The sequence below is a fragment of the Leptosomus discolor genome, chromosome 13, assembly GCF_034619465.1.
Source record: "Leptosomus discolor isolate bLepDis1 chromosome 13, bLepDis1.hap2, whole genome shotgun sequence".
Taxonomy (NCBI): domain Eukaryota; kingdom Metazoa; phylum Chordata; class Aves; order Leptosomiformes; family Leptosomidae; genus Leptosomus; species Leptosomus discolor.
Window position 1 is genome coordinate 2,836,973 of NC_141403.1, and position 24,381 is coordinate 2,861,353.

Here is a 24,381-nt window from a genome sequence, read left to right on the forward strand (position 1 = left end):
AGGGTATCAGCAAACTCCTCAAACTGTGAAATAACATTTGTAAATAATACAAACAGTTATACATAACCTCAGAATAAATTGCGAGGTAAAACTGTTTGCCTTGTGATCCCCACGTAAACGATAATTGTTGCAAATGACATCACGCGCGACGTGGAATCATCTATTTTACCCTGTTACAACAGTAACGAGGGGACACGGTGGGACTGGAAACACTCCCGTAAGGCTGGTTTGCCTCACCGAGCCCTCATACTATCACACGTCGTATCACAACCAGCCGCTTCAGAAATTATCTACGACAACGGTGATCTCGGAAAGATGAATGAGGTAATTGAGAAGAGCGGAGGAAGGGAAGTGTGTTTAATTGTTTCGCCATCACGAGGAGTCAGTTAGGCCTTCCCAAGCACCAATTAATCAGGTGTATCCCGGAAAGATCTCTGCCGGATAAGAGCAGGAAGGATATGGCTCGGAGCGCATTAAAAAGAAGATTACAGGGAAGGTTATGCTAAAACAACTCTCAATTTTATTTTCCCACGAGACTGTATTCCCCCCCTATCAATGAATCCTTAATTTCTCGTTTTGTTGGCACGGTTTGGGTACGCTCCAGCTCGCTTTTCAGGGCGGGGGAAGGGGGTACAAAACTTCTCCAGCCCCAGGGAAATGGCGGCGGCCCTCAGCGGCCTCCCGCGGGCGGGGCTCGGCGGGGCGGTGGAGGACGGGGCTTCCCGCCGCGGGCCGGGCGGGGCCGGGCCGGGCCGGGCCGGGCTCCACCTGCCCCCTCCCGGCTCTGCTCCCCGCCCGCCACACTCCACCCACCCGCGGCTAGTGGCGAGCCCCTCGACGGGCCGCCTCCATTTCCCCTTCACGGGCGGCCCGAGGAGGTGACCCCGTCCCCACGGGCAGAGAGAGGAGGTGGCGGCCATGTCGCGGGGCGCCGCCGCGGGGGTGCGGCTGCTGGCGCTGCTGGTGAGTGCGGGTCCCGACGGGGGGGAGCGCCTGCCCGCGGGGGGGGGGGGGTGGGGGGGGGTGGGGGGGGGGGGTCCCCAGGTACCGGGGAGGGGGGCAAGGCGCTGCTTTGCTGCGGGGGATGCTGCGGGGGGGTGGCGGCACCGGCCCCGGCGCCGCGGGGGGCTGGTGTGGGGCGGCGGGGGGGAGCCCTTCCCGTCGGGGCTGGGTAGCCCTCCCGCCGCCGGCCGCTGGTGGCGGGGGAACGGGTTTTCTCCCGTCCTTTGGGAAGCAGGTAAAAGCGATCGCCGTTCGCTGTCCGAAAGCAGGTGAAGGTAGAAAATCCCGGTCAGAGCCGTGTCTCGGGTGGGTGGGGGTGTTGAGAGGCCAGGGGGAAGGGGAGCGCAGCGTGGGGTTCATACCGCTGCCGTCTGCCTGTTCAACGTGTTGCCTGTGTTAACAAATTGCGTTACTTTCGTGAAAGAATAGTGGCAGGAGGGAGAACGGATCGTGAAATATGATTTAACGTAACTCTTTGTTGCCTTGGAGAAACGATACCAGATCCCTCACGATCCAAGGCACTGCAGGCCGTCTCCTTCCCTGCCCTCGCTCTTTTTTAGCCATCAGCCTTTAGACCTTCCATCCTATGAAACCACTTTTCAGCCTAAAAGCAAGGAATATTTCATAAGAAACTGACACGATTTGGTTTGGACTGATGCTTTCTAGCTGTTTCTGGGTGGTTTACGGGACGCTCTCCTCCATACCCATGGCATTGTGCTTTAGCTCTTCGCCTTTCCAGGCTGGCAGGACGCCTGCGGGTGTCGGGCAGCGGCCGAGGAGCCAGGCAGGGTTCGGTAACGTCTTGTCCCACGGCCAGGATGGCAGGTGCTGTGGATCAGGACCTTGTTCCCTCAGCTCGAGGTCCTGCAAAATCAGATTTGTTAGCTGGAGACCCGTTGGCCTGATAACTTAAATGTTGACTTGTGCTTGGACACAAGTCACCCAGCAACAGTAAACCCTGTTCGCTGTTTGCAGCACGGTTTGAATGGAAAATGCTTTATCCTCGTTTTGCCCCCCAAAAAAGCGATGGGAAACACGCAGAGTACTACTTGTACAAAAGTTTCCATCAATTCCTTCTATAACACATGAAGCCACACCGTTGTGGCTTGCGCTGGCTCAGGACGCTGTTGGTTTTGCCCGACAAAAGGAAGAAAATCATTCTTACCAATCCTCATCATCCTCAGACTCGGCTAAAGCCGGGGCAGGGTGTGGTATACTAAAAGTGAAGGCAGTTTGGTGCCTAAATGCCTCATTGTTGGATGGAATATTAGAGCAAACAGAGCTACCTTAGTTGTCAGGAGAGAGGGAGGCACTGCTGGGTTTTGCCCTTTTTGTTTGGTTGGGGTTTTTTTTCCCTAATCTGGACAAAGCCATTCATGTGGAGGAAAGGCTAGTTTGAGAACGTCACACTAGGGTGATTTATGTCTTTTGACATGCAAAGATGTCACTGGTAATTTCAAAACCTTAAGAAACTACTGAGTAAAAAACCAAAACAGCCTAAAAGTAGTGTCTTCCCAAAGCGTCTGCTACCTTAGAAGCATCGAGAGCTGTAAGCTCTTCCTCTCCCAGTTTTTCCTGGAAGTATCTCTTGGTCATCTGCCCTCCCGCCCTGCCTGCGGGCTGCATCCCTGCATCTTCATCCCTGGGTAGCTCGCAGAGGTCACGGCAGCTTTCCCCGTGTCCCTGCCTCCAGCCCTTTTCCAGGGAGGCGCAGGACAGTGCTGCGCCCGTAGGGTTGGGTTGGGGCTAGACTTGGCGTCTGGCCGCGGCACACACCCAGAGCCGTGGGCCTGCCGGGCGGGCACGGCTATCGAGGGTTATTAGACTGGGTGGTTCCTCGGTCATTCCTGAAGGCGGTGGACATCATGTCTTCAAGAGAGGAAATTTTGGAATACTTCCTGCATTTGAGTGAAAGAATTGACAGATCTGTGAAGCTTCCTTCACAAGTAGCAAGACTTACTTTTTCTCTGAACGTCTTCTCAGATTTTTCCTTCGTGTTTGGGGTGTTAGACTTAGGCTAACTATGGTGAAATTCAGTCCAGAATACATTGGATCACTGTTGTCATGTCAGAGCCAGCAGCAATTACTTTTCAAAATTCATAGGAACAAGTTAAATTTAAAAACAAACAAACAATGTGATGCTTAGTTTTAGAAAGAGCGAAAGTGAGATAATTCAAAGCAGCCTCACTTCTACCGCCAGTAACATGTTGAAACATGGTAAAAATATTTACAAGCATCTGTGCATCAATTTGACAACTTAATAGTATTCTAAGAAAAGAGGGGGGGGAGGGGGGCAGAACTGTGGTATGATTTGAAAGCAGGTGAGAAGTAAGATCTAGTACTTTATCCATCGTATTGAACTAAAATGGTATATTATTTTGGACACCAGACTTTCAGAATAAAGTGAATCTGTCCAGGAGAGACTAGAGGAGAATAAAAAACGCAATCTAGATTCAGGAGCTCCTGGTTTTTTGATTCTTGAAGTGAGATTAAAGAACTGGGAACTGAGAAGAGAAAGTGGGTAAGATGCGTAAGTTTTCAGATATGTGAAGGGCGATTGTGAGAAAAAGGGGATTGCTCTGTTTGAGGAGAGCAGTATCAGCATGGCAAAGAGGGAGATTCGGTTTGAGATTGAGACACCTTCACGTAGGTGTTTGAGTTTCTGTTACAGTGGATGGAGACGCGGTGGATGCGGAGTGCAGCGATGTGGCTGGAGCACATTGTGCTTTCGAAGCAAATCTCCAGAGTGTGTGACTCTTGATCCCTCGTGGGTGAAACTGCGTTGGGAGATGCCTCCCTCTGAACGAGGGCGATTGGTCTGTGGGACCAGGCTAATTCTAGTGTGAAGCAACAACCACAAAACACGGGTTGTTCAGTGTTGGGTTATCAGCGGCAACTGCTTTGCTCTACATATCCTGTTGTATCGGGCTTACGGAGTAGACATAGCTACAGTCATGGAGTCCAGAGAGAAACAGCAGATGTGGGCTGGCTTTGGGGTGAATTGAACTGCTTCCTGATGACCTTGGCTGTTTTGGCTGTATTTCTGTTGAGTATAACAGGAGTTCAGGCACTTAACGTTCATGTAGGCATGTAAATTTGTGTGCCTTAATCTGAAACTGCACCTCATCCAAACAGCAGTATGATCGACTTGCAAAGAGCTAAAAATTAGGATAACAAAATTAGGATAAAAATTAACAAAGCCTTTTCTGTCTGTAAGGTTAGCTGGGCACCGCCTTAGGTCAGCTAGCGAGGCTGTGGGACATCCAGCGCTCCTTAAAGAGGTTAAACCATTGTCAGGAAGCACTTGGGTGTAGCTCGTCCTGCCCCAGGGCCAGCAGACCGGTAGGTAACCTCGGATGGTCCCTTCAGCCGCCTTCTCTAAGCGTGGAAGGTCGTCACTTGCCCGTCGTCTTCAACACCAAACTGACTGACAGGAGCTGCGAGGTCCCAGGCTCCTGACACACCGCGTACGTGAAAGACCACATTTTTAGGACTTACAGTTTCATGGGGTAGCAAATACGAAGAGATACCATCTTGCTTGATCACTCTTCATCTTGACACTGTAAAACTAAGCTGTGAGTCAAAATCTGTCATTTAGTCACTTCTTGGCTGTACATTAACACGCGTTTGGGCAAGAGCAGCCTTGCACTCCCTATACACGGCCGTCACTCCCTTCTCCCCCTGCCCTCTTGCCTACTCCTCCTGCTTTCCTGTAGTATCTCATTCCATTTTTGTTACTTCAGGCCTCAGGTTTTCCACCTCGTTTTCCGTAGCCAACCAGTTGTCTTCTGACAATGCCTTCTCAGCTCTGTGTCATCCACAAATGTCATCAGTAGATGTCTGGGTTTTGTGCCAAGGCTATTGATGATCCCCATCAAATGTCAAACAGGGCTTTCCTACTCTTACTAAGCTGTTTAATAGAAGGCAGCTCTAGGATATTAAAAACAAAAAAAAAAAGGAAATTCAGGTTTCAACACCTGTTGGGTATGTGACTTTTCACTTTTTCTTGAAAATGTCATTGAAAAGTGCTCTTCCACTTTGTAAAATTTTTGGATCCTTTAAAAATTTTTAATAAAAACGCAGGATCCCTTTATATATTTGTTCTAAAGGTATTTATTCATCTCGTAAAAGGTGTTAAAGAATGGCAGTTTTATTTATTGATGTCTCAAAGTCCCATATGAGATTGCCCGTGGGCTACAGATTGAAAAGTACAAAAGCAAAAGTATTTTTTACTGTCTTAGCAATAAAACAGAATGTTTTGAGGCTGCTTTGCAGCATTTGCGAATAAATTGATTTTGATTTTTAGTTATCTTAATGAAAGACTTTCTGTTTACAGTGACTAATAGGATTTTCTCCGCTTTCTTTGTATGTGTCTCGAGGGAAGCCCTGCTGCTTCTTGAACTTCAGACAGTTCTGTCAATACTGTGCTTCTCAGGTTTCAGGTACAAGGAAGCTTCTCACCTTGTGCCTCTTGCCTCCGTTCAGCATTGAGACAGAAACACTTTTCCCTTCAGTTTGCCAGTAAGAGCAAACAAGGATGTTGACGATGACACCTTGACAGCTATTCACCTTCCAAAAGAGTTGCAGCTTCTGTGGAAAAACCTTGATTATAAGCCAAAATTCTCCTGTCATTCTTGCTGGTACAATCTCATTAATGATAAAAATGAATTTTAAAAATCCATATTACTAATAAAAGCAGGCAAGATAAGAATATTCATGCAAACAATTTGGTCTAAGGTGTCAGATCCTGTAGCCCTCACAGGGCATACCCGTTAGGGAACTTGTTGATTTTTGTCTTTGGAATATATAGATTGGGAAAATCGGCATTTGGAAAACAGTTTTGTTGTACAAGTCGAAACAGCAGTCTGCTACATTGCTCAACACTGCCCGCTGCATTGTGTGGGAGAGAGATAACATCTTTAAAAAAAAAAAGAAAAAACTGTCATCAACGCAGCAGTCAGGGCTGAGTCAGAGGGATGAATAGGGAGAGCCCAGTTAACAGTCTAGAAACCAAAGAGACTATAAAGAGCTACTCCCTGATTTATTTCAGTAGGAAATCACCTTTTTTGAGCCTACTTTGCCTTAGGCATTGGTATTAAAAAACCCCCAAACACCTGAATTGTAAAATGAAGGTAGGTGTAACAGTGCTGAGACCAATACAAGTGTCCTCTTCTCTACCTGTGCAAGGCTCAAAAGCTTTATTTGTTGGTTTCACACGTTGTAATAACCTACTTCCTCTTGTTGCTTTTTCCCAAAGCCTACATTTTTGCACTGCTCGAGGGGGTTTGTTACTTGCAGAGTCTTTGGTGTTTGCGGAGTGGCCGTAAACACAGGGTCTCGGGTAATTTGGCTGAGGCTCCAGTTCCTTCCAGCTAGGACTGGGCACCAGACTGGGGTGTGGAAGGGCATACATAGCTATCCTGGTGGATGAAGAGGTGGGCAGTCCCAATACCGAATGTTGGCCTGTAAGATTTTGTCAGAGCAAGGGGATTTGTTGCTGGCACGCCGTGTGTGCGTAAGGGATGTACGTGTGCCGTTTATCCTCCCAGCGAGGCGCCAAGTACAGAGCTGCTTCTGTCGGTGTTTTGGTTAGTCCTTGCTTTTAAACATTATTTAACCTGTTTTGTTCTCTGATGGGGTTGGTGACCCGCCACAGGCTGTATAGTCCGTGATTTTGCCCAGAAGAGCGGCTGCTCCGGAGTGCTGCTGGCAACCAACACTTACTTCAATCGATGGCAAATTCCCATCAGTTTTGAATAGCAAAGCGTTACTCAGCACTAAAAACCGGCTGTTTAAGAGAGACTCTGAAGTCTGCATTTATTGGAGGGGGCAAAAAACCATTAATTGCTTATTATTTGTTTCCTGCTGGGAGACGAGCGCAAAACTTAATAATTATATAATTATGGCATATGTTTTTAGTCTGAATGGTTATGGGTGAATTTTTCAGAAGCTATTATGGGTAATGGTAAATATTAATTGATAGAGGTCAGATGCCCTCTTCCGTATGGCTTTGCTCTTCTTATGAGGCGGGTCATGTCAGTTAAGTTTTAGTACTGCTAAAGTGACGTAGGATGAATAGTGACTGTCGTAACTTCCATTGCAGGTCTGTTTGAATTATGGAAATGGATTCCACGTGAAGGTAGGAAATAATGAAAACTGCTTTCCTTTATCAGTGCCTGAAGAAGGGTTCTCTGAGCAAAGTGTCTTACTTCAGTTGATAAATACCTTTAGTTTTACCGTTTTCTGAAATGGGAAAGCTGTGTAATGAATAATAATGAAAGCTGAAATGTAAGTGAACAGACTCCTACATCCATCAAACTAGGTGGTGTTCAACTTGGAGGAACTTCCCCTAAAATACTGAGTTTGTAGATATCTGGGGGTTTTTAACTCTCTGTAAATGGATTCAACAACTTTTTTATGGAAGGTCAATTGGAAACAGTTCCAGATGTTAATCTGGCAGTCACAGGCACAGCAGGGACTAAGCTGGACAGAAGGCCGAAGGGTGTCACGCAGAGTGAGAATGAGGGGTAGTAGAGCAAGGACAGCAGAGACAGCGGACGGGTTGAGTACAGGCCTGCTCTTCCATGTGGTCTGCTTCAGAGAGACGGCTGAGCACGAGGCAGATTGGTGGCGTGGTGAACAGGGTGACAAGGCAGAAATGGTGGAAAACCAGCCTCAGTGCCAAACTTCTTCCCACATCTGATGCCAAGTACTTAAGTCTTCCGTTACAGGTGTATTTTTACCAACCCCTGGTTAGGGGAGCGTGCTCGTGTGTTTAAAGCCTGTCTTGCCTAATTCTGTCTTGATGAAAAGACAAGCGCAGTTTTGCTCTTCAAACAGCGTGAGGAGCACAGAGCTCTTAGGCTGTGGCTCGGAAGGCTAATGCTGCTCCGTGATTTCAAAGTTACTAGCTGTTGAAAGAGCAAAAGCTGGGCTACAGCAGCAATAAAACATCCATCTGAAAGGGCTAAATGTAATGCTGACATTCAGCCTTGTTTTTTCCACAGGTTTATCATCGAAATGGCAGGAGCGGCATTTTGTCTGATCCCACCAGCCTGGTCAGGCAGAAGCGAGAATGGACAGTCCCTCCGGCTTTCATACGGGAAGAGGAGGACAATTCCTATAAGAATCCAATCGCTAGAGTAAGCCCAGAAAAGAGAGAAACACAGAATACATATAAAAATCGACATGAAAATGTGAAAAATAAATGAATCAATGAAAATATTGAAAATAAAGGTGTGGCTGCCCTAAACACATGCACAGATATTTCTCTAAATTTACAGCACTGTTGAAGGACAGTTAAGTTTGGCACATTTCCTTCTGCTTCCTTCCTTCAGCAGATGAGTTACTGTTGAAGCCTGATTTGGCTCGTTTTTTCCCAGCCACCAGTTTTCATAAAACTTTTGGGAATGCAATATCTTTGAGGTTTTTTCACTCCACCACCTGTGTTCACCTGCGGTTGAACTCGGCAAGGGGGTCCCAAAACTGCTGGTGGTGCTTGGGCAGAAGGGTGTACATGGAGCGTGATGATGCGTGCCTGATTTTTTAGGAACTGGAGCTAAAAATAACCAAAGTGTTCTCTTTTGTGCGAGAGTGACAGGCCTGTGGTTCAGCAGCGGTGTTGAAAGCTGAATTCACCACCCCTGAGCTTGGGAAGTAACTGCAGGTGGCAGCAGGCTGCTCCCTCTGCTTGGGCTGCCTCTTGGTGGTGCTGCTGGCACGACGCACCCCTGCCTTTGCAGGCGTTGCGGCCGTTTGCTGACAGCAGAGGAACGGTGGCCCCTCTGGTCTGTGCGGCCTCTTCTACCTGTTCCTCCCCAGGTCTGACCTGTCTTCCTCCACCTTGTCACTCCCTCAGTCCTGCTCACACTCCCTAGCTTAGGTCTAATCTGCCTTAAAACATCGTCAGATTTTATTTCCAGGCTTTGCTTAAGTAACTTCAGTCTCCCCTGCTCAACCCATCATTCCAGACTCTCTTTTTTATTTTTCCCCTTGGTCTTTCTCCACATTTTATTTGCCCCCATCCATTTGAACAGCCAGTTTCCTCCTTTTTCCCCTCACTCCAGCTTTTCACCTTCTCACAGTTGAATATTCCCCAGCCTTTCCTTGCTCTTGTATCCTATCCCGCTCTCTTTGTCCAAGCAGCCCAGATTTTCTTCTCCCACAGACCTCTATGATTCCCAGCTGTTGCACTGCCCATCATGTTGCTCATCTCTCTGCACCAGGTCTGCAAACGAAACATGCAGCTCTTCCTGCATTCCTCTCAACATCTGCGCACTCAGAGGAGTGCAGATAAATGTGTTTAATATTTATTGTTGTTTGTTCATTACCAAAGCAGCAAAAATACTTTGGTTGTGGTTTTAAATGCGGTTTTATTTACCAAATGCCATTGAATCTGTTATATTCCTGCTAGATACATTCTGATCTAGAAGATACAGGGGTAGTGGTGACTTACACTATATCTGGCCAAGGAGTAACAGAACCCCCTTTTGGATTATTTGTTATCAATGGAAAGACTGGAGACCTGAACATAACAGGAAGGGTTGACAGAGAAAAGACTCCGATGCTGCTTGTAAGTTGAATAGTAACTTTTTCCTTGTAGAGCCTTCCTATCCATTTATTTTGTTCAAATATGTTTGCTTCAATTAGTTTTAATGTTTCTGCGTATTTGTGTGTGTAAACATTCTTATATTTATAAGCATATCAGATATGCTTAGGCAATGCTTAGATTTTGTTATATATATATATTTCTGGTTTGCGTGTGTATTTATATATATTACAGTCAGTCATTGGATCTGCGTATTGTTTCTGTCTGTGTTATTTCAGCTCAGAGGTCATGCACTAGATAAGACTGGAGCAAAACTGGAAGAGCCAATAGACCTCCCAATTAAAGTTGTGGATATAAATGACAATTCTCCAGTGTTCTCACATGAAGTTTTTGTTGGTTCAGTTGAAGAATTAAGTGAAACAGGTAACATTATTTTTAGACTTCTTTTTTTCATTCAACTTTTCCCAACACGTCCAAAGGCACAAGTGACTATACTCTTTGCAGCAGCAGAGCTGCAGGAACAAGGATATGTTCTCTTGCTTGCGTGGGACAGGTTATCCACGTGTGAATACAAGTTTTTATTCAGGGCTGAGCTGTGTGGTGGGATTAAGGGAAAGCCTCCACCTAGAGACAACAGGGAACAGCCCTTCGTCTTAATGGCACCTTTGGTTTGGTGTCAGAGCTACCCCAGATCCAGGACCCGGAGTCCTTTGGCAGGAAGGCACCTCTGGCCTAGCAGTCCCAGCCTGTTTGGGAGGGACTCCACCCTGCTTGATCTCTGGGCTGGAGAGGTACTTCACTGTTGACTGCATGGGGCTGTGACCTCAGCCTCAAAGAACAAGGTAGTGGCAAGTTTTCTTATCACTGTCAGTAGGCATAAGAGCAGCAGACTGTTTCCCAGAAGAGAAGAAAAGCTGGAATAAAACAACCTAATGAATACTTGACATTGTGTGCATTTCAGTGTCGCAGTAATCTGAAGAAACAAGTTCTTGACCATCCGCTTGGGTGGGGTATTGAGTTCCCTCTGCTCTCTTTCAAGGCAGTAGCAGCCACATGGTGATTGCTTTCTGCCTGAATTCCAGCTAGTGTTCACACTCGGGCACTGCATGCTGAGGTACACCCTTTCCCAGAGGACAAAACCCTGTGCCATGAGTTATAAGGGACCACGGGGACCACCATGGAATTTGAGTAAAGCTCTTGGAGGGCACTAATACGGAGCAATTGTTTTAATAACTTTCAGGTAGAGGAGTTAGTAGTGCTCCCTTTAGAATACTGTGTGAGGGGAATGTAGCTTGTTGTTCAAAACCTTTCTTCTCTGTATAATATCAACAGTTTTCTGTCTGAATTTTTTGAGGGAATTCAACCTGTTGTTTTAAATCTGGTGCATTGAATTCTGTGAGTTACAGATGTGTGGATACAATCTTTTGTTTGCTAGAGGATATACTTTTAACATATACTTGTTTTAGGATCGCTTCTTTAGCTCTATTCATTAAATAAATAAAGGCAAGAGCATCAGGAAATTGTGCAGTGCATCTGACAGCATGCTCTGGTTTGGCATGACAGTAAAAATACTTGCCAGTGTGTGGCAGTGTAAACAAATACTGTGTTTTGTTTGCTTTTTCCAGGTACGATTGTAATAAGGATAAATGCAACAGATGCAGATGAACCAAATAACCTAAATTCCAAAATTGCTTTCAGGATTGTTTCCCAAAGCCCTAGCGCTGCATTCAGTATGGATAAGGATACTGGCGAGGTCCGAGTAGCAAAAATAAACCTTGACAGAGAGGTAAAAAAAAAAAAACCTTCCCTTTTCTAATCTGTTAACAGTGGCCTTCTGATGCCTGCTGTGTCACCTTCAGCCCTGCAGGCTGGGGTGAGGAGCTGGCCCTCTTGCCTTCCTTCCCCTCCCTTCTCCTCCTTCCAGGAGTGGAAAATACAGGAAAACCAGACATTACTGAACAATTTCTCAACATTTTACTATATAAATTTTAGCTGTCAAATATACTGCTTAAAATATAATTTAGTCTCTGACAAATTTACTTCCAAACAGAATACAAAAATGAACAACGTTCAGCTTCGTTCATTTTTGTGTTTCAGCGTTAGTGATTTTGCAGGGGTGGGGCAGAGAGAATGACAAGAATGACTGTATAACCGTAGCATAAACACAGGTAAAAAATCAAAACCTCACATCATCTCTGCTTTCAAGTAATCAGTGACGCAAGGGCTTTTTGGTTTTGAGAGGTACTAATAGAGATTAAAGCCTGGTCTGGCTGATGACTGGTTTGCAGGGACGGGGGGGGGGCGGGGAAGGGGGGTGTGATGGGATCACGGCTGTATTCCCCTGTCCCCTCCCTCGCGCCGCAGCAGGCCGATGGCTCTCGCTTTCTGTCCCTCGCGTGCAGCCAGGGCAGCAGATCCGTGAAGCGAGTGGTCATCGCTTTCTGCTGGAGAGCAGGTGGCAGAGGCAGCCCAGCTCCCCCTCTGCAGAGCTGCTGGTTCATCCCGAGCTTTTGTAGCCTGCGATGGAAACCGAGGTGCAAAGAGTTGGAAGCCACGTGTTGCCGGCAACTTTACCCGGGCGTGCGTGAATTTTCAGTGGCCGTGCGCGAATTTTCACTGGCCAGCAGATGGGGAGCTGGATGGTGGCTCTCCGCAGCTGAGGGCCGCATCTCTGCCTCTAGCCCTGCCCTGGCGTGCTGGTGTCACTGGTCCTGGCCCTGTTCGTGGGCACCGACTTTCCCTTTGCCACGGGAGTACAGGCTGACTCTCGGCAGGGGAAATGCAAAAGTCCCAAATCCTTTTCAGAGCCTCAGCTCTCCTCCAGCAGAGCCTGGCGAGGTAGCTGTGTGTGAGATTTACTACTAGCCAGAGAAGAGGAGTTATAATTGGCCACGAGATGGGGTTACCAAAATGTAATAGAGATAATACACCAAAGGAAAAATTTTTAGCCTGGTTTAAACCCTTTTTTTTTTTGTCGTGGCAGACCCAAAGTAGCTATTCCTTGGTGGTGGAAGCAAAAGACCGTGGTGGTGAATTGGGTGGGAACGCTGCAACATGTTCTTTAGAAATCAAGATTTTGGATGTCAATGACAATGTGCCTGTGGTTGAAAGTCACTCAGTAAGTACAGTCATCACCTGCCAGTATCCCATTGCTCACTCTGAGGCTGTGCAAACCTTCCTGCGCCGGTGAAATGAGGTAGATCATGACATCTTTCTAACGAAGGGTGCTTTTGATTGCAGTTCGAAGGAAGCATTGAAGAAAACAGAGCAAATGTGGAAATTCTGCGAATAAAAGTATTTGACAAAGATGAGGAGTTTTCTGATAACTGGCTGGCAAACTTTTCGTTTGTTTCTGGTAATGAGGGTGGCTTTTTTCGTATAGTGACAGATAACCGAACAAATGAAGGAATTTTGACCGTTGTGAAGGTTAGTATGTTCTTTAGAGAGTCTTATACTTAAGTATTAGAATAATTTATTCCCTCTAAGTTGACGTACAAATTATTTATATTCAATCAGTATGTAAACTGCAAATCTGCAGGGTGGACACTCCTCCTTTGGTGTTTTCTTTGTTGGTGAATTCAGTAATTTCATGCAAAATAATAATTTTGTCCAGCTTTACCATTTGCATTCTGTGTGATCTCAAACATGTCTAGTGGGGCAGAAGTCCCCAAACTTCCCCCGTCATTGGGCAACAGTACTAACACATGTGCTGTAAACTTTCCCGTATTTTTGCTCTCCTTGCTGGTCTCAATTTAGATTTATTTCTCATGGCCACAGATAACGTTGCAGGCAACACCTACTCCGTGAGCCATGGGCTGCAGACTATTTTATGAATTTCCATAAATTGAAATTATGGAAATAGTTTCCATAAATGGAAATTTGTATTTTCTGATTTTCACTCCCCTTTAGCCCACAAGAACTGAAGATGCATACTGCTCTAAGTATGGTTTTTATTTTTTTTCTGCTTTGATTTCCTTATCTGAAAACTGGTAACTGTAAAAAAAAATTGATAAGCATTATTAGGTAAATTAATCAGGTTTAAAAATAAAAATAAAATTGGGAGAGCCAAGTAGTATTGAGTTCTGATTCACTGAAAGTAAAGACAGAATATATGGATGTGACTCGTTGCACCTTCCTTAAATTAGTTTAAATTCAGTAATATAAAGACATGCCTATGGTGCCATCCATTAAAAATCAGTAATCTGACTTACGTACTTTTAAAGAGTTAAAGCATTATGTATTGAGAGAAAAGTGTTAACCAACAGTTCTTATTTAAATAGTATTATTTAAATATTAAATGTATGAATATTGTCTACATATCAGATTCTGTCAAGTTCTGAGTGAATTTTTTTTTATTATTATTCCTCTAGGAACTGGATTATGAAAAAATGAAAAGCCTGAACTTGGGCATTGTTGTAACAAACAAAGCAGAGTTCCACAAGTCCGTTAAATACAGTTCTAAAGCACAGACAATTCCAATCAAAATTAACGTGATTAACGTGCGGGAAGGCCCTCTATTCCCCGGGGGCACCAAAGTTATCGAAGCGAGTGAGAAGCTGCAGATAAACCAGGTTGTTGGACAGTATCAAGCCTATGATGAAGACACTGGAAAAACAGCAGAGCGCATCATGTAAGAGTCTGTTTATAGCCATCGTAGCTGAGCATGTCAGCAAGCACGTCTGGCTGTAAAAATGCGTATGTTGAACCGAAATCATTTCGGAGGCCATAGTTTTGCGTAATTGACACCTAAACCGACACAATCATCACCATCTTCACTATTCTGTTACGCAGAAAATAGCTGAGGTGAAAACCCCGCTTGTTTGGCTGTGTCTGGGGAGCCGTGAAGTGTTTGTGCTGAAGCTGGCCGTGCTTGTGTGCTGCTTTGGAGAGCAGCTTTGCTCGCCCCCCTTCCCCGCCTGCCGAGGCGTTCGGAAGCGATATGCAGGAAGGTCCAGTGGTCGGGCCCAGGGTGTAGAGCGTGTTTGGCTTTTGGATCGCAGCTCTTCAGCTGAAACGTGGGTTTAATCCCTACCGTGGCTTTTGCAAGCGGCGCAGAGCAGCAGAGACCCAGTGGTGGAGCCCTCTCGCCCGGGTGGCTGCTGCTCGGCTGTTGCTGGGAGCAGGAACAGGAACAGAGGGGAAAGAGCAGCGTGGCTCCCGCTCCTGCTCCGGTCTCGCTCCCTGGGTCTACTTTTTATAATACCTCCACACCTAAATTCTGGCTCTAGAGGGAGAAGCAGGTTTCAACATTCAGGGTAGGTTTGTAATCTTAAGGTTTATGGTTGAAACCAATTCCCGTGGCAGGAGCGTCAGACCGAGGGACTGGGTCTCTGCTTAAACAAAGGGTAAACACACTGTGAAGCTGCTTTTTCCGCTGATGGTTGTTGTCCTCGTTGTAAATGTGTCCATCTTGATATGCAATTTCAATCAGATACATGAAAGGAAGAGATACAGCAAACTGGATCACAATAGACCCGGTCACAGGTGAAATCAGACTTGCCAAAACGCTCGATTACGAATCGCCTCATGTAGTAAATGGTACCTACACAATCACCATGCTGGGGGTAACTACTGGTAAGTTGAGAGGGGTTTGTTTTCACACGAGTTGGTTTGGTTAGGGTTTAGTTTGCTTTTCTACAACCATAGTTGGTTTAACCTCCCTGTTTAACCTGTCTACCTAACCACCCAAAAGCTCGGTGCCTAGTGCAGTTTCCCATAAGCTCTGCATTTGGAGGAGAGACACGGGCAACTCCCTGAAACAGGGTGAACCTTGGAATGGGTTCCTGAGGTGCCCGTTTCTCTTCTGTGACTAGATGGAGGCGAACTTTGTGTAAGTTTTGCAAAGACCACGTCTGATAGAAACATCCCTTGCCAACGTGGAAGTTGCCGGTGTCTCAGTATGCTAATTGACAGGCTTCAGAGTCCTAAGTGTTCTTGAATGCGAAGCAAGAAAGACTCCCTGAACTTCTTGCCAATCTAATTAAATTCTTTCATAATCTGCATGTAACCCTATGTAGGAAATACATACGGTTTTTACAAGTCAAAATAGTAAAACAAACTTGCCTTCAGAAGATCTTTGTCAATATGTTTATTAACATTAGGAATTAAGTATTGGTCCCATAAGCTCCAGGGAGATCTCTTTTAACTTATTTCAGAAACGTCCGTGTTTTGGAAAATAAGAAGGTTTTTTTAAGGTGAAATTTTTGCACTTTCCACATCAGTCTAACTTTTTGTATTTTAAAATCTTAGATTTTCCAAAAAAAACAGTCACCGGCACAGTTGTTATTCAAGTGAAAGATGAAAATGATAACTGCCCAGTTATTGTGAACGCGGTGCAGACCGTGTGTTCAGATGCAAAATCAGTCGATGTCACAGCTAACGATTTGGATGGTCACCCAAACAGCGATCCCTTCAGCTTTACTGTCATTGATGAGCCACAAGGGACAGCAAAACAATGGATGATTGCATCCAGCAATGGTAAGAAAATATATTTTTAATTACTTTCGATTCTGTGGAGTCCTAGTGTTGTAATTTGATTTCAGTCAAACTGACAGTTTTGGCTGATCCAGACCAAAAAACCCCATCTGTATGGAGTTGGGCGTGGAGTTAAAGATGAGTTAAACAGGAGGAGTTAAAGATGCTGAGCTTGTACAGGGGTATTCAGGGCTTGGGTCTGGCGTGTGGGATTGGAGTTGGGCATGAAGACACATTGCTCACACTCTGCTCCCCTCTCTCTAATGGCTGCGAAAGCCCCGTCACGTCTTCTGGGGCCTGTGGCCTTCCCTCAGTTGGACCACCTTTGCCTAGGTTGAGGACCCCCATGTGGTGACCAGGGTTTTGTGGGTAATGCTGGGATGAAGCCATTCCCGTCCTTCCACAAAAAACATGCAGGGTTTTTTGTTACCACTGAGCTTGGAGATGTGGTTGTGTTAATGGCTGCAGTTGCTCTGACTTACAGATAAATTAAAAAAAAAATCTGGCTGCACAGTGGGCCTTGGAAAGGGGAAATAACCTGTCTAAGGCTGTCCGGCGTGGTAGGAACAAAAATAAGTCAGAAATCGTAAATAATGAGTATTTCAGAATGGCACGAGGACTTTCTTCTTACATTTTCATTCATAAAGCTTGAGAAATGCTCGAAGGAAATGCTGCAGGTAGGTTGAAGGCACCAGAAAACACTTTTTTTGCTTCTCAGGCTCATTATTCTGCCCTCCGTAATCCTGCAGCATAACACTGCGAAGCCATCAGCAGAGTCATCCTAATGGCCAGGTTTGGGACCAAAAAGGTCCCAAACAGGGTGGCGTTCCGCAGCGGGGCACACCACCTGGGCATCCCTTGCCACAGGAGCAGGGCGGATCTTGGCTGCTCGGTCTCTGCCTGTGGTCTACGACACATGAGTCTCCTAAAGGCTGAAACTGGGTTTTTTTTGTGAATTCAGCCTTCAGCGACCCAGATGACGTGAAGGTTGATGCTGTGCAGGCAGTTGGGCTGCCTTCGTGATGTCTCTGGTGGTGTGAAACTCTTTGCAATTATCTGAGGCTGCAACTGGCAGCTGCTTCGTTACCAGCATGAATTAATTGATAAAAATAATAGCACATACCCTGTAGCAGCAGCTAATTAAACTTAATTCCATTGCATTGGCTGGACTTACCGGGAGGGGGCTTGTTGGAAGGCTGTGAAGGTTTTATTTCCCTTAATCAACTTTCTCTCTGCTCATTTCTTGTCTTTTCTTTTTCTTTAACCCCCTGCTTTGCCTCAGGCACCAGCATACAGCTGGTACCACAAAACCTGAAGCTGGGAAGAACTGAAGTTCCCATCCTCATAAAGGATTTCCAAGGGTCCAGCTGTGCTCAGGCACAATCTCTGCAGCTGACTGTTTGCAACTGTGCAGATGACGGCGCGTGCAAAGAGAAAGTGGTTGGTGCCAAGTCGGTGGGTTTGGGACCAGGAGCGGTTGCGCTGATCATCTTGGCGTTTTTACTCTTGCTGCGTAAGTAGCTGTTTCGTGTTCTCTCAGAAGCACTGTAGATAAGTACAGTCTGTAAATACAGTCTGCAAATACAGTCTGCAAGGCATCAGGAAAGAAGCGTCAGGCTGCCAGGTTTTATCATCTTGATAACGTTCTGTGTAAGCTCCTGCCCCGTGTGAAGTCATGGCAAATCCCTGACTGGTTTTGGTAGCATCAGCACTTCACCCTCAAAGGATTTCAAGCGGTGCATTTTAAATTTAATATTTAAATTTACTAGCTTTAGTGTCTAGCGCTGTAAACAGCAGGTGAGGAAGCAGGAAGGAATCCTTTCGCTGTGCCTGCACCTCCCCAGGGGAACCCTAACTCTTCCCACTCCAACCGCAGCGCGCTCTCCGCTCTCTTCTCCCTCACTGCAGGCCCAGGTCTGGTGCCTTGCTCGGAGCAGCACGTGACCTTGCTCTTTGGTGAGACGAAATAGAAACTCAAAAATAGGAGAAGAACATTTGTAGCCAGGGTACGGCCGTGGGTACTAGTGCTGCATTTAAAGTGCAGTAGTTTGTTGCCTGTGCTGGTGGCACTCTAGCTGTGGGAACGCTCATGCCGCACGGATACTTTCTGCTCCTGAAACGGGATTGTTCCGAGTTCCCCAGGCCACGCTCTAGACTTGTCAGAGCAGCGGTGAGGTGGAATGTACCTGACGCCGTGTCCTTACCTGGTAGCACTAGAACAGGAGGAGTTAAAGATGCTGAGCTTGTACAGGGGTATTCAGGGCTTGGGTCTGGCGTGCGGGATCTTTGATACAAGTGTAGCTGCGTGTGCGTGTGGTCGTCTGCAGGGCTGAGGCCCTGACGGGTTAATTGTCGGTTTTCTCTCCAGGAAACCAGCCTGACACAGGCTTCTGGGGGATACCTTGAGTATTTGGGAACCTACCTTCAGTCCTTGTCAGCCCTTGTACTGATCAGTGCTGGTCACTGGCTCGTTAAAGATGCATTTCGGTATGGGAGCTGGCCAGACTTCGCTGCTGGCTGTCAGCATGCTTTGGCCCTAATAATCACGTAGTTAATGGCAAACTCTTTCCTTCCCTTTTCCTCTTCCTTCCCTTTTCCTTCCCTTTTCCTTCCCTTTTCCTTCCCTTTTCCTTCCCTCTTCCTTCCCTCTTCCTTCCCTCTTCCTTCCCTTTTCCTTCCCTCTTCCTTCCCTCTTCCTTCCCTTTTCCTTCCCTTTTCCTTCCCTTTTCCTTCCCTTTTCCTTCCCTTTTCCTTCCCTTTTCCTTCCCTTTTCCTTCCCTTTTCCTTCCCTTTTCCTTCCCTTTTCCTTCCCTCTTCCTTCCCTCTTCCTTTCCTCTTCCTTTCCTCTTCCTTTCCTCTTCCTTCCCTTTTCCTTTTCTCTTCCTTCCCTTTTCCTTCCCTCTTCCTTCCCTTTTCCTTCCCTCTTCCTTCCCTCTTCCTTCCCTCTTCCTTCCCTCTTCCTTCCCTCTTCCTTCCCTCTTCCTTCCTTCCCTCTTCCTTCCCTCTTCCTTCCCTCTTCCTTCCCTCTTCCTTCCCTTTTCCTTCCCTCTTCCTTCCCTTTTCCTCTTCCTTCCCTTTTCCCCTGTAGTTATTCCGCTGTTGCTGCTGCTGTGTCCCTGCGGCTCGGGCGCGAAGGGGTTTGCTGCGATACCGGACTACAGCGAAGCAATGTTGCGGCAGTGGAACAGCGAAGGAGCAGCTCCCGAGGAGAAGGCATGTATCCCGAATGGCGTTTCTCTCTGGTTTCTCTCCAAGAGTTCAGTTTGGCACTTGGTCTCTCTTCCACCTTACAGGCTGATGGTACAAATCTGCATGGCAGATTTTAAGGGCACCTGAACATTAATTAAAATTAACCCCGTGAGGCTCGGTGAAGGATGCAGGGAAGGTGAATTCGACCAGCGGCTCTAGAAAAAGCAAAACCAACCGTAGTGTTTAAATCCCAGAGTAAAGGGAAAGCAATCAAGCAAATGGTGATGGTGTCTGAGCAGAAGATAGGAGTGTGGGAAAAGCATCCATGCTGTAAAGTGAAGCGTTTGCATTTGCAAGCCTGGAATGTTCTGCACCCCTTTGGAAACATGGTAGAGCAGCGAAGGAATGGGTTATAAAGCTTAGCTTCTCCTCGCTGCTTTAGAGCTTCGGGCTGCATTTTAATTGACTTCCCTGTGTGTTTGCCTTCTTAAACAAAGGAAAATCTCAATTAAAAAAAAAAAAAAAAAAAGGCAGAAAAAAGTGCAAATCTGCAGAGGGAACAGTGAATGCCAAGAGAAGTTTGCCCTCTCTTGTTATGCTGCAAAACCCAGTTTTCAAAAAAGGGGCATGACACTGCCATGCCTTTGCACAGTAACAAAGAAACAGAAGTAAGGTAAAAGGCTTTGATTTAGGGCCAATGCTCACACCAAGTTCTTGTTAAAGGACAATTAACAGGGAAGCCAAACTGCTAGAAAAGGAGCAAGGGCCTGCCAGCACCACAGAGGCAGCAGCCAGTGCACGCCCCCCCACTTTGTGTCTGAGGAAAGCTGGGCAGTGTCTTTCTTGGAACAGCTCAGCTCCCTGCAGTTTTGCAAGCCTTTTTTTGGTGGTGTTTTTTTTTTTTTTTTCCCCTGCTTTCACTCCCAACCCTTTGAGTTTTAAGAAAACAATGATCTGTAGAAACATTTCTACAGTCCTTGGGAATGCAGTTGTGGAAGCTGCACCCTGTTTCAGGAAGCCTCTTAGCCTTTGCAGCAACATGTGTCAGTGCGAATTCAAACAAGTCGTAAACCAGCACCCTCCCAGGTCCCACCCAGCCCCGCTGCTGGTTTGGTGAGTTCCATGTGCTAGACAGCGCGGCTTTCATGTCCCATCCTCATTTGTGTTGTTCTTGTAGCCAGTGCTAAGCTTCATCCCACCCACTGGACTGGGCAACTCGAGAGGAGCGGCCAGCGGAGCAGCAACAGCGGCGGCGGCAGCGGCAGGGATGAGTGGAGAGGAGGCTGCAGCAGGAGGAGGAGGCAGCTCTGCCTCTCACGTGAGAGACCGTCTCAGCACCATCACCAAGGAAGGGTGGGAAGAGCAAAGACATCTCCTTTCTGGTGCTGAGTATGGAGCCATGGCAGCCGGAGGGGCTGAAGGCCTGGCAGGTGAGGAAGGCAAGACGGTGGTGGCTGGAGGAGGAGTCGCAATGGGAGCGGCAGGAGCCATGAACGAGGAATTTTTAAGAGACTACTTCAATGACGTAAGCATACGACCTGAAAATAACAGTATTTTGATATTTACACTTAGCACTGTGAAATGCTGCTCCTGTTGTTACAAACCCGGATGGGTAGATGTGTGTGTGTAAACAGTCCTGATACGGTGGTCAGGGTTGTGTGCATGTGGAGTTGGGGCCGTTCAAGATTTTTGGATCAGGCTTGGGACTTGGAGCATGACCATGCTCGGTCTTGTAGCACTGGCTGCGTACCAGGTCTCCCACAACCAGACCCTTCTCTCGAGGGAGGTCCTTGGGAATGGGATCGGGAATATTCAGCAGTGACCGAGGAACCCCTTGCCCAGGAGGGAGCCATGGGAAAGGCCGCGTGAGCTAAATCTCAGGAGTTTAAGCACGCTAAGCTGGCCTGTAGGGCGGCACCTGTGACTCATGGTGAGTCACAGCTACAAGCTTTGCCATGGAGCAGGTTTTTGAAAGATAAGCCATGGGATGCCTTGGGCGGGTCTGCCTTTTCAAAGTAGCCGGTGAAGTAAGTGGTGCTGGACTTGTCTCTTTGCCCAGCAGCCTGGGTAAAGGGCCGCTCATCAGGAGCCGGTGAGGCACATGTTGCAACCCCCTTTCTGACTTCTCTTTTGGTCTTGGTGACCTAGCCATTGGCCAGTAGGTTGCTTCTCCTCATTGCAGCTACTCCTCTTGGCACAGCGTGCGTCATTAGTCCGTAGGCTGGTGAGCTCCTTGCAGTGAAAGGTTTCACTTACGTGTGCCACGGAGTACACGGATTATCTGTCACCTGCACAAACCAAACAAAACCTCTTCACACGCTGATGATGGGCTTCTGCAGGGGAGCAGCTGAGCAGGTTTGAATCGTCCCCTCAGGCCAAGGAAGGATTTGAGGTTAAGATAATTGTACGTCTCCTGAGTGCTGCAGCTACTGGTCTTCTGGGTGAAGAGCTGCAGCAGCAGCAATTCTGCTTTCCTTCCCCTCTTGGCGGTTCCGAATATTAAGACGTACTTTAAGCAGAGCTGCCTGCTGAAGCCTTGCAGGAGGGCTTAGTAAAGGCCATACTACAGCGCTCTGCTGGGAGGCTGAAATATCTCAGATTATAGGGGGAAAGAAAACCAAACCCAGACAAGTAACCAGAGCAAATAGTTTCAGACGTCTGCTGATTTTTGGAGAAGCCTCTCGGGCAACGTGCCTCCTTCCAGGATCAAACGCAGATAAACATAGAGAGTCACTTTGGGTCTGGATGTGGACCACTCTACGCAGGTGCCTGAGCTCATACGCACTCTGGAACTTCAGATGTGACAGGAAAGTGGTTCTGAGCCCAAGCCAGCAGCCGTGTGAGGTAAAGCTGGTTCAGCAGGCCCAGAGGATTTGGCTGCCTTCGCTCCTGGAACTGGAGCCGGTGCAAGCATGCACACAGGCCCTCATGCTGCGCCAGCAGCAGCTCCGTTGCAGGTGCTGCTTTCAGCCTGAGCTGGCCCTGGGAGCTCGATAGTCAGAACCCAGGAGCCCTTCTTGTTGCAAAGTGGCCTCTATAGAGCCTAAAAATTTATGTGCTGGACTCTGTTCCCTTGCTTACCAAGCCATTCAGCTTTGTGGTTTGTTTGCTGTTGGTCTTCTTGGGTGTGATCCTGCAGGCTGTGCCGGTGAAAAGGGCCGTGGCAGGGGATAACGTGTCAGCGGGTGCTCATCAAATGTGCCTTTAAATGTTAGGATACTCCCGGGCATAGTTTTGGCTCTCTCCCACAAACACCCAGTTAGAGGTGAAGTTCACTCACTGAACCAAAATAAAATCAATCTCTTTGGGAAGGTGGAGCGGTATCACAAATGGCACCATTCCCGGTAGGAATAGCGGCAGGTGGTGGTAATACCCAAGGTTTTCCTTGGTTTAATCTCAGGTTTTTCCTCCCATCAAGTGTCCTGTCAAATTCAGACTAGCTTCAGAAAAGCAACAAGCACATCTAGGGACTGGCCTCGCTTGGTTGACAGTTTCTGTGGGTTCAGTTAAATTGTCTTACTTTTTTGACCAAGAGTTCCTGATTTTCAGATTTATTAAGTCTAGAGCTGGCATTAATGAACTTTTGCTTGCTTTTTATTTTCTGTAGAAAGCTGTCTCTTTTGCGGATGAAGATGAAGCCCACGCTGCCAACGACTGTCTCCTGGTTTATTCCCAGGGAGAGTCAGGCTCCCCCCACGGCTCCATCGGCTGCTGCAGCTTTATTGAGGGTGACCTTGATGACCATTTCCTTGATGATTTGGGAGACAAATTTAAGACTCTAGCAGAGATATGCATAGGCAGACACATCAACATGAAAGAGGGTAGCTCCAGGAACGAATCAGGTTTCGGTCTGAGTGACGCCAAGTCGCGGTTCTTAGATCAGCAGAACGCTCCCAGCTCCCAACAAGCCTTTGCCTCAGGCACCCGCTTCCAGCCCGCCCCACCAGTGGGTGGTGGCGCAGGAGAAGACACCCTGTCCAAGGAGGTGGTCACGGAAACAACCTTTGCATCCCGCTCCGGGCAGCTCGACGCCCGGCCCCTCCCCATGGCCCACGCGGAGACCGATTTCACCGTGACGGAAACGTCCTACTCCGTGGGGGCTCCTGCCCGCTCGGCCGCCGCCTTCCCAGACCCCCAGTTTAAGGAGAACATAGTGGTGACAGAGAGAGTGCTGGCCCCCGCGTCCACCTTGCAGCGGCTGGTGGAAATCCCCGATTTGCCGCGTGGGAGTAACGTGGTGGTGACGGAGAGGATGGTGAAGTCGGAGGGTGCGGGGCCAGGAGCCCTGATGGTTCAGGATCTTCCCGACTCCCCGTACGTCGTGGTGAGGGAGCGGGAGAGGGTGCTGGTGCCCGAGGGCTCGCTCGGCTTCCCCGCTTCGGCAGAGGGGGTGAACGAAAGGGTGGTGACGGCCTCGGGGATGCTGAGCAGAGCCGAACAGGCGGCGGGTACCGGCCCGGCAAGGCAAGAGCACGTCTTGATCACAGACTCCCTGCTCAACCCGGCGGGCTCCGACGCGGAAGGGCCACCTCCTGCCAGCGCCACGCTGAGCAAGTCTTCCCGGGTCACCACGTACAGCACGGTGCAGTACACTCGCTCGTAGCCTGGCCCCTTGCCGGGGTGGGGGCGCGCGGCACCCTTGTGGCCACGTGGGCCTCGCCTCGGGGCTTTCCTTGAGACCTGAATTTGCTGGAGCTTTCAGGCTGATGTGGACTCGCTTGTGGTAGTTTATATATAAATAAGGATTGTGCCCGGGAAGCTAGTAAGGAAATCTGCTGTTGTTGTTCTGTAACGTTGACAGTGACGCTTTGGAAGTGGAAGGCTGTGGGAAATACATTTATTTTTTCCTTGTTTGCTGGTTTTGTAAGTGCTTTTTGTTATTCCGTTAGTGTAATAATACCACATAACCCCAGCTTCATAATTATGGGAAAGCAGGAAAAAAGAAGTCTAAAATTCAGTGGTGGATAGCAGCCTGCAAAGCCCAAGTTAGGTTTCTGAGCTGCTGTCTGCTGGGTCTGCTGGAGTTAGGGCATCGGTTTGTCATCGCACGTTGGCTGTCGGTTCCCTCGTGGGCCAGGGCAGCTCCTCCTGAGCTGCAGATCTCTGCACCTTGCTGAATTGCTACGAATTCTCTCCTTCCTGAGAAGCCCAGGCCACCAGAGCCAGAG

The 24,381-nt window shown here is 47.7% G+C and overlaps 1 protein-coding gene across 2 annotated transcripts; it reads left to right on the forward strand.

The window, feature by feature from the left end:
• Positions 1 to 918: 918 nt before the first annotated feature.
• Positions 919 to 23,816, forward strand: LOC104346698 (desmoglein-2). Of its 2 annotated transcripts, none has more exons than XM_086472600.1 (15): positions 919 to 963; positions 7,106 to 7,141; positions 8,010 to 8,144; positions 9,416 to 9,574; positions 9,829 to 9,973; positions 11,176 to 11,336; positions 12,534 to 12,668; positions 12,791 to 12,976; positions 13,921 to 14,180; positions 14,982 to 15,124; positions 15,800 to 16,027; positions 17,307 to 17,537; positions 19,113 to 19,241; positions 20,395 to 20,738; positions 22,821 to 23,816. In XM_086472600.1, exons 1-15 carry the CDS (start codon positions 919 to 921, stop codon positions 23,814 to 23,816), a joined length of 3,333 nt encoding a protein of 1,110 aa, XP_086328726.1. The 2 variants fall into 2 exon arrangements, with proteins under 2 accessions (XP_086328726.1, XP_086328725.1); XM_086472599.1 differs by having other exon boundaries at positions 19,113 to 19,237; positions 20,391 to 20,738.
• The last annotated feature ends 565 nt before the right edge of the window (positions 23,817 to 24,381 follow it).